The sequence below is a fragment of the Mesoplodon mirus genome (assembly GCF_964341445.2).
Source record: "Mesoplodon mirus genome assembly, chromosome: 19".
Taxonomy (NCBI): domain Eukaryota; kingdom Metazoa; phylum Chordata; class Mammalia; order Artiodactyla; family Ziphiidae; genus Mesoplodon; species Mesoplodon mirus.
Window position 1 is genome coordinate 17533853 of NC_138995.1, and position 14033 is coordinate 17547885.

At 32.9% G+C, this 14033-nt stretch overlaps 1 protein-coding gene across 11 annotated transcripts in view; it reads right to left on the reverse strand.

Annotated features, from left to right (window-relative positions):
- NFAT5 (nuclear factor of activated T cells 5) overlaps window positions 1–14033 on the reverse strand; it is a 207033-nt gene that overhangs the window by 48865 nt on the left and 144135 nt on the right. For all 11 annotated transcript variants that reach the window (XM_082606980.1, XM_082606977.1, XM_082606971.1 and 8 more), the window contains one exon: window positions 12166–12291. In XM_082606980.1, coding sequence (XP_082463106.1) covers window positions 12166–12223 — 58 coding nt within the window. In that variant the 5' untranslated portion in view covers window positions 12224–12291. The remainder of the gene's footprint in view (window positions 1–12165; window positions 12292–14033) is intronic.

Here is a 14033-nt window from a genome sequence, read left to right on the forward strand (position 1 = left end):
ATGAATATAAGACAAATTTTTTTAAAGCTATAAAACTCTTTACAATAGTATCATTATCCCTCTGATGATGATGAAAATGGTGTAAAATCCTTCACATAAGCATGTTACATTCTGGTTAGCAAGAGATCACCTAAGTGCATTAATAATGCCAGGTGAGGTGGTGAAGTAATAAGGGATAAGAACTATGGGCCCCTAGAGAGTATGGACAACATCTTTCTCATCTTAGACCCTCCTGACACCTAACATACTATGACTTGTATGTAGTAAAAATTCAATTTTTTAATTAAATTGATTTATGAGAAGCCAATATTTGATATGTATGCTGAGTTACATTAAAGTTAAACTGGTAAATAAATGTACCAATGTGTTCATAATGGACACATATCAGGTTAAAAAAAAAAAAGATTTATACCTTACTATAATAGCATTAACTGATACAGGGAAGGTTCAGAAGTAACTTAAAAGAGTTTAATGGTAACTACTCACTATTTCTACAAAGAATGTGCTAATAACTTTCTTTTTTGAAACATACATAAGCCAAATTACCTATTTGTGTATTAATCCATAAATTCACTAAAAATAACAAATTCTTAATATTATCTATTAAAAAGTAAATGTATAAAATAATAGCAAGAACATTTTAGATTTCTAAACAGTAATTTGTCATTTCTAAGCATTCCCAGAAAAGCACAATGAATTCCTGGGAATATTAGAATGTTCTTAAAATATTTACAAAAATGTTTTAATCTATATATTATTAAATTTCAAGAAACAGTTTAACTGACATTCCATAGAATTAAAATGCTAATGTAATCCTGCCTCCTCTATATATTCCTTTATAAATAAAATATGCTAACTACCCCTCCCATCCCTTTTTGGTTTTGAATGTCCATCTTTATCTGTTAGGAATGTAGAGACTATGTTTAATTGCTGCTTGTAAAATAAAAAACTCCAGCATAAAAATGTTTTAATAATTGCTTTTATTTTCTCACCAAGCAGAATAGTCATAATGTATTCTATTTTATAACCTTATAATTTATTTTTTAAATCCATTACCAATCCTTCATAAAGTTGAAAGTTTCTTCCTCTTAAAATTATTTACTCACCTAAGTAATGTGTGAATAAATTTTTATTGATTATTTCTTTTATGAAGAAACTTATCTTTGAACTTAAAAGAATTTTATTATTTTTTTTATTTTTTAAAGATTTTTCTTTCTTTCTTTCTTTTTTTTTGATGTGGACCATATTTTAAGTCTTTATTGAATTTGTTACAATATCACTTCTGTTTTATGTTTTGGGTTTTTTTTGGTCACGAGGCATGTGGGATCTTAGCTTCCGGACCAGGGATCAAACCCGCACCTGCACTGGAAGGCGAAGTCTTAACCACTGGACCGCCAGGGAAGTCCCCAAAAAGAATTTTATTTTTCCATAGCTTTTTCTGTGACCACAGAGAGCACAGCAACACCAAAGAGAAAACTGATAGACCATTTTTATAACTTACTGACAAAAATATATAATCTCAAAAGAATAATTTTTAAATTTATAAGTGAAGAAAAGCATCACATCTATAGTGTTCTATATCTAAATATAAAAATTTCAGATTTATTAGATTTATTAATTGGCAGTAGCCAATTACTAGGCCAAATGCCAGTAATGATGGTGAACTTAAACTGTATATTTGGCTTCTTTCAATAATTGATGTAATCATTAAGGTTCACTATGAATATTCAAAGCACTTGGGATAAAAAGAATAGCAGATAATATCTTCCTGGATATTACAGCATTTGCAAGTACAGTTTACCCTTGAACAACACAGGTTTGAACTGTGTGGGTCCACTTATTCACAATTTTTTTTTAATAAATACATACTACAGTACTATGCAACTTGTGGTTGCTTGAATCTGTGGATGCAGAGCCAAGGATAAGGAGGGCTGAGTGCAAAGTAAGTAATACATGGATTTTTGACTGTGCTAAGGGACAGTACCCCTACCCCCCTCGACCCCGTGTTATTCAAGGGTCAACTATATTATTAATTTGATTGGAAAGATGAAAATGGAGTTTTAAATGGTACCACATAGAGAAACCCATGTATAGTTTATATACTGCTTTCTTAAACTGTATTTTAAAATTAAGAACGATTAGTTCTAGATTTGTAAATGAGAAATTATTTAAATTATCATTATCATTTTAGTGCTTTAAATACCATAAAAAAGAGATGATACTTTATGTGGAACTAACTAAACTTTTAATAGAAAGCTTTGAAATTAGAAACATTCTTTAAAGTCCTCAAAAGAAACAAATACCTTTCACTGATTTTAAAAAATATGACAGAAATGACATTTAACTAAGCTTCCAAGACAAAAATGTGGTCCCTAGCATTTAAATATGCACTTACATTTTATAACTTCTCAACATCAGTGCAAAATCAGTTGAGTTACCTTAAAAAAGCCGTAAAAATTTGCAAGTGTGCTAAGTGAACCAATAGTGGAACGGAGAGGGAGTAAACTACTGACTGTTCAGAAAATAATAATAAAAATCAACACAGGTCATTTGGAAACAATTTCTGGTCTAAAACCCTTACTGTTCAGCCTCAGTAATTCTTTTTAAGTATTTTCATTTTTCTTACTGGTAACAATGACTTCAAATCTAAACATTTGTCTGATAAAAGTCACCAGATACAAGAATATATTTTCAGATCAAAGAAGAAAGATATTGAGAGAAAAAAATTATAAGGCCAACATTCATGTTGCCAAGGGATTGAAAAATCTAGAACACACAAAGTGGCTGCAAACCTGCTTTGTCAACACCTTACATGCCAACCTTCATTTTCTACTTTTCTTCTTCTTCTTCTTATAATATTAATGTAAAGTTTAAAACTTTACAAAAAAGTTTTAGTTTCAATCAGTATCAATCCACTATTTAGAAACAAAAAAAGAAAGGAAGGAAGGAAGAAAGAAAGAAAGAAAGAAAAAAGACTTAAGAAGAAGTCTGAAAACGAGACCGACCTATACCCTGGGTGAGATTGGATGGGTTAAATGTCTCTGGCACTATTTGTCTTCACTATTGACAGACACTGTCACACAACCCACACACGATGCCTGTCTCTGAATGGCGAAGCTAGAATGCAAGTTAAGTGTATTAATAGAAAAAACAACTAGCATCCCAGCATATAAAATAAGCAATCCAGATTACTTTACCAAAAAACAAAAATAAAAACAAAACAAAAAAACCAAAAAACAAAAATTGTAGGGTCGATCATTTAATTTACATGTTTAAAACAGTTCCAATTTCCCATTTGTACTTTTCCCACCCAACATAGGTTTATATGCTACAAAAAGCAATGTTTTAAAACAAACTTTAAAAAATTAAATTATTAACATCCAAATAAATGCATGTGGGTAAATTTCTTATTCAAAATTTTTGTTAACTCATATTCACCAATTTGTTCTCCTGTTTACTAATGCAATCTAATCCATAAGCCAGAATGTTCTCTCTAGGTGTTTTTTTTTTTTTTTTTTTTTTTTTGCGGTATGCGGGCCTCTCACTGTTGTGGCCTCTCCCGTTGCGGAGCACAGGCTCCGGATGCACAGGCCCAGCGGCCATGGCTCACGGGCCCAGCCGCTCCGCGGCATATGGGATCCTCCCAGACCGGGGCACGAACCCGTATCCCCTGCATCGGCAGGCGGACTCTCAACCACTGCGCCACCAGGGAGGCCCTCTCTAGGTGTTTTTAAACTGTGCCCTTACCCAAATTCCCTTAAAGAGTATACGACGATATGTTCTGACAAATACACTCAAGCAGTAAAAAATATCTACATTTTACCAGCAAAAGAGTAGTTTCATTTCTCAGGTCAACTTCCAAACACTTCCTCATCCCACCCCCTCCAAAAAAGTTACTAATTTACACTTTAAAAAAATTTTTTTTTAAATTTTGGCCATGCAGCACAGCATGGGATCTTAGTTCCCTGACCAGGGATCAAACCCTTGTCCCTGCATAAGTGAGGCATCTTAACAACTGGACCACCAGGGAAGTCCTAATTTACACTTTCAAATTAGATATGTTACTGTGCATAAAACGTTTGATCCTAGAGGCTCTATTTAAAAAAATAAGTAGCACTATTGCTGAAGCTGAAAGGGTTGTTACTAGAGACCATCCTTCTCTCCTCCAGTCCATCTAAGTGGCAGTCATAGTTCTAATACTACACAATAATTACTCTCCCTCTTTTAATCTAAATTCTCCTAAAATAATTATTTTTACCTTGTCTGAGTGCCATTAATAAACATTCGCAGAGTATTTATTAAAGAATGTTTCCTGAAAAATAAAATGCTTACAAAATTTGTAAGTGTCCTGACACTGAGAGCAATGTTTTAAATATATATTTTGTCCTATTCAACCCTAAGTATTTAATCACAGTGTAAAATAGGTACTAGGTACTTATTACACAATTTGTTTTTTAAATCCTTTCCTCTTGGAAGAGAAGGATGCTTTCTATCATCCAGTGATTTAAGTACTACAGGGTAGCATCAGTCATTGATACTGGGTGAAGAGACTAAAAAACCCAGAAAGAATCCTCACTCTCAAATAACTTAAACACAAAAGGGAATAACTACACTAGCTGATGACTACATTTATTGTTGTCAAAGACCCCAGGAAGAACAGGGGTTTTTTTGTGGTATGCGGGCCTCTCACCGCTGTGGCCTCTCCCGCTGCGGAGCACAGGCTCCGGACGTGCCCACTCAGCGGCCATGGCTCAGGGGCCCAGCCGCTCCGCGGCATGTGGGATCCTCCCAGACCGGGGCACGAACCCGTGTCCCCTGCATCGGCAGGCGGACTCTCAACCACTGCGCCACCAGGGAAGCCCAAGAACAGGGTTTTTAAAACAAAAAGACAGCAATTATACTACTTGAAAGGTAATGTTTACTTTAAGACAAAAAGAGAGATTACCACCACATTAACTTAAGAACTGGAGAGAAAAAACAGTTCTGAGGGATGCTATTTGAAGTTCACTTCAATGCTTTACCATATAATACCTTTTAAAATTGTTTAGATTAAATAATAAAGGCATTCCTGCCAACTCTAGTCCAATGTCTTCATATTTATTCTTTTTTAGAGGTGACCAAAAAAGGGAAAATAGTATTTGTATCATTAAAATCTTCTGATATAACAATTCAGAATGGTTTTACAACTGGATCTGGATTACAGTGTACATTAGATCCAATTGTAGATAAAATGTCTAGACAAAAAACAGAAGTCATAAATTGCTCTACTAGAAGTTTTGATAATTGATCATGCAACTTTATCATTTCATTTTTTTTTAAGTGGGAAGAGAATTCTAGGAAGAATACTTAATCAGTCAACTTTGCAGAATCATCCCTTTGGGAAGTGTCTGTTCTCCCTATGATTCGTCATCCTCTAGCAATGCTTCTTTTATTTACAAGGGCTCCTAGTGAGAGAGTGTCAACGTTAAAGAGTAAGTCAGAAAGGAAATCCCATGGCCTATGTGTTGTCTGATACGCAAAACTTCAAAATGAGGTAAAAAACAGACTGAGAATGGAAAGAAAGAAGCAAAATAAAGCTAAAAAACTTGTTTTTTATAAAAATAAGATTATTTTTTAAAACCTTACTAACAAACGAAAGGAGAAATCCATGTGGGAGGGAGGTCAATGTTTACCGAAAGATCACTGACTTTCAGGCAGTATTAAGTATTTTACATATTTACCTTCATAATAACCTTAAGAAAAAGTTGTTGTTACTGTCTACTTACAGAGGTAATACGAGAAATTTACTGAACTTCCACAAGATTCTGTCTATATGATAGAAATGACATGATAGCAATCAGATTCAAATTAGGTCTTTATGATTCCAAAGCTCATGCTAATTTTATTATATTTCACATTATGGGAAAAGAGAAATAATGTCACAGAAACAGGTGAAGTCTTTTGTTGTATTCTACTCTAATCAATTCCCCTCACTCCAGTCCCAGCTGGAGTGTTTTTATACAACTTTATTACTATTATTTATACAACTAATTATTATAAAACAATTAGTTATGGGAATACTTTTTGCTTATTATCAATCTTATTGGTAGCATAAAATAAGTAGGCCCACTTCTGTGCATTAATTTCTTAATGTGAAATTCTACAAAACACATAAACAAAAAAAGAAATTGTGTCTATTTGATGTATGTAATTTGTCTATGAATGGCTGAGAATCTGTGTGCAGTTTTAAAATGCTATTCTATAGACTCAGGTAATATAAAAATCTGCTTATTCTACCAGAAAATGAAAAAATCACAATATTTATAAAAGTTGCTAAAAATTAGTAAGAGGACCAAAAAAGGTAAACATTTAGGGAATAAACCATTAATAGGCCATGTGTACTTTTTGTCAGTGAAAATTTATAATATGGATAGTCTCCTGAATTGGTAATTGTTTCTGAATTAACCATTATGGCCCAAGTTTGCTGATGTTTTCCATTCTAATAACGCAGATGTTAGTAGTATACATCTATACATACGTACGTACACACATACTTCTATATGTATAAATGTATGTATTTAGATTTACTATGTAATTTTAAAAGTCAGAATGAGAAGTAGAGTTTTTAAACATGTTGCTTACTTGGCAACATGTTTGTAGCTAGGATCTGACTTCCTTCTGGAAGTGGTCCAGTTTTCTAGGAAAAGTAGGAATGACCATATGGAATAACCAAGATCAATTCACACTTCAGCTCACAACATCAATATGTGGGTTACATAGGTGAATTACTTTTCCTGTTAATGGGCTTTGGGTTTAATCTTCGGAATATATACTACATAAATGGCCAAAATTCTGAAATATGTTAACCTAGTTAGCCCAGGAGAGCAGTCAAAGGCAAATTTGCTCCTTAAATTTAGTCAACTCAAGAAAATAAGAATTACATAACTGCAAATATCTTCTAACACTAGTAAACAAGTTACAATAAATTCAATGGGCTAAGTACTCTGTTACTGTAAATAACTTTTATAAAAAATTTATATTCTTCTAGAAATAATATTCCTATTTTGTAGATCATGAAACTTGCAGAGGAGAAGAAGGGGTATGGCTTTTTCAACTCAATATCCTACACACTGCCTAGTCCAGGATCTTGTGTTTCCCTAACTGAAGTGACAGAACATTATGTTAAATTCCCTAAATTACAATGGCAAGGAGAAAAGAACTTAGACCTTAGTGGGAAAGAAGAGAGGTGTCTTGTGCCTGGAAGGATTGAGATATGATATGATATGATATGATATGATGGATGGATCATATATATATGACATCCATATCATATGATATGATATGGATCATATGGATCACTTCATGTAAAGTACAATTCCTATCACATAGTAGGAACTCAAAAATGATAGCTTATATTTTCTTCAACTCAATTTTTGTATAGTTTTGTTGTTATGGATGGTCTACAAATTCCTATGATTTTAACTTAGGTGATTAAGGTGTCTGAAGTATTGGGATGGACAAAAAGTTCAATCGGGTTTTTCTGTAACATCTTATGGAAAAATCCAAATGAACTTTTTGGCCAACCCAATAAATTAAAGCATAGCTGTTCTTTGATTATAGGACATTATTTAGTTCTCTAGTGTCCTCTCCTATAGTGTAAATAGCACACAGTTAAGTTCTTTCAGTATAGAAAATACCTGTTACGTACTTGCTGTAAGCATAAAATTCAAAGCACTATTTAATAAGTCTCTTCCAACAGAAAAGTTTATTATATGGATCACTTCATGTAAAATTATTAACTTTAATTACAGCCTTTAAAAACTTTTGTATGTGCTTTATTAGTGTATATACCTATACATGTTAAAAACTGCTACCAGGGCCTCCCTGGTGGCGCAGTGGTTGAGAGTCCGCCTGCCGATGCAGGGGATACGGGTTCGTGCCCCGGTCTGGGAGGATCCCATGTGCCGCGGAGCGGCTGGGCCCGTGGGCCATGGCCGCTGGGCCTGCGCGTCCGGAGCCTCTGCTCCGCAGCGGGAGAGGCCACAACAGTGAGAGGCCCGCATACCGCAAAAAGAAAAAAAAAAAAAAAAAAACAAAACTGCTACCAAGTATTCATGTACTGAGATTATATTATTTCTAAAGAGGACTAATATATAATTCCTGAAAGTAAAATAACAACTTTATGAAAACAAACAACAAAAGAATTACTAACTAGTTATTCCTAAGATTCTCTGGCTGAATTATAAAACCTATGGTTTGATTAATTCATTGTTTATTTCAAGAATTAGAATTAAAAAATTTTAAAGGAACCTGAAATAATTACCTTAGCAAAATATTTTGATATAAACTAATAAACATGATGCTACATCCCAAGATGAGGACAAACAAATAGAATTTAGGATAGAACAAGAAAATAATTTGATTTCTTAAAATGAAGATTAAAGTTTATTGTTCACTTCTGTGAAAGACTCCCTATTTTAAATAAATTAAGACAATCTAAGGGTAAAACTGTAAACGAGTAAGTAGATTTTTAAAAATACTTGATTGGTATGTGAATTATATCTCAATAAAGCTGTTATTTAAGAAAAATATCTGCCATATCTCTTTTCAAAAATCCAAAATTCTAGTGTAACTGTTTGTTTTAGTTCTCCTTAATAATACCTATATTTTAGTTCCTTCCAACCTATACTGTAGGATTAAAGAAACAAACAAAAAGAATCCTTTCACAACTTTCATTTCTTCTTGATCAACTCCTTATTTTGCCAGAATTTGTTATCAATTCATGTAGATAACTTTTTTTAAATAAGTGCTAATTTTTAAAATTTATTTATTTATTTATTTATTTGGGTCTTCGTTGTGGCGCACTGGCTTCTCTAGTGGCAGTGAGTGGACTCTAGAGCGTGTGGGCTCAGTAGTTGTAGCACGTGGCCTTAGTTGTAGTATGTGTGATCTTAAGTTCTCCCACCAGGAATCGAACCCCGAGCCCCCTGCATTGGGAACGCAGAGTCTTAACCACTGGACCACCAGGGAAGTGCCTGGATAACTTTTTTGTGTTAGGAAAACAGTCTCTTAGTTACTAAGAACCTACAATATTCTTCAGAAATTCTGTACTTCTAAAACTTTTATTCATTTACATATTGAACCTCAAACTACTAAGAAACTTTCTAGTGGGACAAAACCAGATGTCTTTTAAAAATGGGGAAGAGTACAGATTTCAGACTGTTGATTTTCAACTACACCTCCCAGATTGTTACACTTTGCCCTATGGAGAGGGGAGGAGTTGTGAGGAAGTAAACCTCTTTCCCCCATTCCCAACCCTGGGTCTTACCAGATAAAAGATGTTATTAATGAGAGCATGTAAAATTGTGAATAGTGTAGAGGCAGAAAAAAGGTTTAAGAGACATTCTTTTTACCCAGTATTCTGGTTTGTGGATTAGCAGCATCATGTTTACTTATTCCTTCAGTAATACATAACGGGAAAAAAACCTAGATTGGCGAATCTGAGAAACACATTTTTAATAATTAAATAATTTAAAATGTACATGAACACCTATATGCCCAGCCTCTAAATTTTAAAATTTAAATTGATTTAGAATTTGTGAAACACAAACCTTTATGGCAGAACTAGAAGTCTGTTCCCACCAGGCCCTCATACCTGACAGCAGCCAATCCGGCTCCTTCAAAACTCTGAAGAATTAACTACATCAAGAGTCATCATTTTTATGCATTTCATATTTAAACAGCAAATGCTACAGATTAAAAAAAATCAAAGAAGTCTAAATTAATGTATCTTTCCCTAAACATCTAGTCTTTTGGCCAGGAAACACTGAGTAACTGGTAATTTACTCCAAATCTCTCTTTGACATCTATGTCACTAAGGACATTAATATGTCAAATAAAAAAAGCAACTCTAATTATACATACTAACTGATATCCTTACTATAACTATTCTGCAATTTAAACTCTCTTACCTATAATGTTACATGACAAAGACTCTATTCTACCAATAACACATTAGAATTCTAGAATAAGACTATGTTGGTTAAAAGTAAACGTGTAAAAAAAATTACAAATGACTTGGTTTTAGATCGTAGAAACTTTCTGTGTGTGAATATATGCAAATTATCAAGGTCACCTCTTTACTCTCTTCACAATCTTTACAATGTCAATAACTTCTTGATCTAATAAGAATTCATTACTTCAGAATACTTCCTTTGGTTAATTCTTATTTTCATGATTTTTCAACTCAAAGCCTTCATTCTAATTTATCTGGAGAGGATTATGGAGGGAGGGAGGGAAGGAGGGACCTTCAACATTCCATTAGTGACTCAAATTCAAAAACTTTCAATATTTATATATAAAAACTTCTAAAATTGAGTTTGGTATTATTTCAAAGGAAGTGTCGTTCTTCTTCCAAACCTAGCTAACATTTTTTCAGCTTTTAAAAGGAACTGGATCTACTGTCAACAGATGTTAAAAAGCACAGAAGAAACAGACTTTTAGTTCTATACAGATTCAACATGTCTTTAAACAAATCTCAAAAGATACAAAAGAAATCAGTCAGTCAATTTCTACCTGTGGATTTAAAGTGAAATATTTCATTAAAATTAAAAAATATATATTTTATTATCTGATACTATTTTAAAACTAGATTAAATATTTAAATTCCAGAAAAAATATTCAGTGCATATAAAGTGAAACCAGGTCATCTTAACAATTCAATTACTAAAATGTTCACAATTAAATCCACAGAATCTGTTAGAAAATGTCTGGCAACACATGAACAGTGAACAGGGCTGGTAAGTTTCTTGGCCATGTTTAAAGTTTTCCTGCCCTCAGCCAGGAAGGCTGCATATTGCACTATACGGCTCAGGGGAAAGATTGGTACACAAGGTTAATTGGACTTAGGTTAATGCAAATAAGAAAAGTACCCAAAGTTCTATTATAGTACCAATATCCTCATTTAAATCACAACCTTCCGCTTCACTGTTCTTTTTGAAACAAAAGGAATTTACTGAAAACAATGTTTTGATGGATTTTAAGTACCATTTTAAAAGATGAGAGGTATCATATTAGGCAAGAAACCTCTAATTAGTAGGACAGATGAAACTTCAGAGTATATATATAATTTTCTAACTTTTTTAAAACACCAAACACACTTAGCAGTCTATAAACCCAACTAAAAAAAGAATTACAGTTGGGCAATCTAATATTACTGAAAGCATTCTTTATTAATTTATCACTAATCAAGACATTTTTCAATTAGCTTATCTGTCAATCTTTTAATTCAATCAAAATTTGAACCAATTTTATATAATTATAAAGTGTATGATTTGAGAGCTGATTAAAAATAAACTTGATAAATTTCAAACATTACTTTCCATACTTTTTCACTGATATAAGAAAATGTCTTTATATAAATATTACATTCAAATCTTCCATTTACTTTCAACTGAATTTAAAATAAGTATAAAGTCACATATGTTTTTAAATGTAGGGAAAAGGTTATAGTAACATGCTACAAACAGAAAAGACACTTGAGTATTTGAGTCCTTTTTTCAGATTATACAAAATAAAACATTTTCCCCTTTGAGCAAATTTTTAAAAATAATTGTTTTATAGAGACTCAAATGTAATTTTCTATCCATAGCTTGGTATTTAATAACCTTTTTATGTGCAGTGAACAAAAGAACTTTAAACTCGTTCCCATAGTTGAAGATAAGGTCCATTCTGGGAGATGGCACTAATAGATGTGCCAACGTGAAATTTTAAGAAATAACAGTTGGGCTTCCCTGGTGGCGCAGTGGTTGAGAGTCCGCCTGCCGATGCAGGGGACACGGGCTCGTGCCCCGGTCTGGGAAGATCCCACATGCCGCGGAGCGGCTGGGCCCGTGAGCCATGGCCGCTGAGCCTGCGCGTCCGGAGCCTGTGCTCCGCAAAGGGAGAGGCCACAACAGTGAGAAGCCCGCGTACCGCAAAAAAAAAAAAAAAAAAAAAAAAAAAAAAAAAAAAGAAATAACAGTTGTATCAAGAATATTGTATTGAAAGTTTTTAATGTTAAAAGTATGTAGTTTAAAACCTCCTAAAACAAACCCTCAAATCACACTCTTTGATATGAATTTTGCCAGCACTGTTCATGTTGACCAGATACTACTTTTTTTTTTTAAAGTAAAATGAAATGCATACCAGCAGCAACTACAGCTGGAGGAGGCGAGCCTGCCTCACCACCACTTGTCTGACTCATTGATGCTACAGATGGTTCTCTAGATGGAGGTAACTGTAACTCCTTTGGGAGAAGATCATAGACAGATTCTGTTGGGGGAAAGGGAAAAAACTTTTTTTAAAAGGAGTATAAGTCAATAACCTAATTATGAGCACAAAATTAATGTCTTTTCACTCATAAGAAGAACTATATTATTCATACACACACACTAAACTTCATATAACTACTGTTGTAAAAATTATTAGCAAATATTTTTCTTTTATTATATACTTTTATTGAACTGAATAATGAATTTTCCATTCATTCTAACCCCTGTTTTCTTCTTGGCTTTATCCCTCATGCTTACGATGATCTACAGAACAAGTTATTAAAATTTTAAAACTGTATAAAACTAGACAGAAGAGATGTCAAATAACCCAAGATGCTCCAATATCTTCCTTTGGAAAAAAAAAAAAAAAGAGGGTAACTTATCATCCCTTACATATGAGATGGCATGTACTAGTGTATATCAGCTTTAAATTGGCTCCTCCAATTAGACCAATAGTCTACTGCTCTTTTACTCAGCACCTTTATCAAATATTTTAATTTACTATCATAATGCATTTTTCCCTCCTAAAGAAGAGAAAAAGAGGAATGTTATGGCTCAAGGAACTACTTCTTACTCTGAGGTATCTCCAACTCTAGAAAGGCACAAGTATAGGATACTCTTAAATCACTAAGCACAAGTGCCTATATTAGATTATGATTACTTTACTATCCCAGATTAAAGAGTACTGTATCTTTTTAATATATTTTATAATATTCTAATTGTCCATGAAATCAAATTTACATCTACTATTTAAAAATTATTTTATAGTTATTATTACATGGTTTTTGGACAGAAATAATTATCAAGATATCCACTAAAGGTAGTAGAATCAATGTTGGAAGAAACTTCAAAAGACCAGTTAGAATCATATGTCTATTTTCTAAAGAATTGAGGCACAGAGTTTAAGGGACTTACCTAGTATTCTAAGAAAAGCAACATTCCAACAATTAAAGAAGATTATTAACTATTTGTACTAAGTGATTAAAAAAATAAAGGTAGCACTGTAAGACATTTTATCCTTGGTAGCAAACAATACTGTCAGTTAACTGATTACTGAATTCATAAATACTTTGATCCTCCCAGTTAAAATATGTATCCTGAGTTTCATGTGGATAGGAATAAGAAAGAATATCATAAAGGAAAGCTAAAATTAGAAGTTGTATTATTAAATGATCTTCACTCACAGTAAAGAATCCACTTAAAAATTTTTCTTTCAAAAAACTATTACCTAACACTTAAAATTTTCATCTTCAAAGCATTTAGCAAATGTTACATCTGTCTGAATATAATATGCCCTGACTAAAATTTTTCAGCTTGTTAAAATGTTGGTAAAAAACTTAAGTAGATTACTTCCATCTTTCAAATAATATAGGGGGGATAGTACGGAGAAACTAATTAAACAGAAATGTCACATCATCAAATACAGATTTTAATACAATTATTTTTCTCAATCCATGTTGAAAATGAGACCATTATACATAGAAGAAAAGCGTATTCAAGACCTTTTTTGGTGGGGGCTGCAGGAAAATAAACAAAAAGGAAATATGAAAATAAAAATTAGCTTAGATAAAAAGAGAAAGGATCTACCAAAATGCATTTATGTCAAGGGAAAAAAAAACTTAACCTAGTAAAAGCCCCATCGCTAACCACATTTCACTTTCCCAAAGAAGGACACAGAGTCTAAATTAGAGGTACAAAAGCAATGTCAATAAAAATACATTGGAAAGTAACTAAATATAGAAC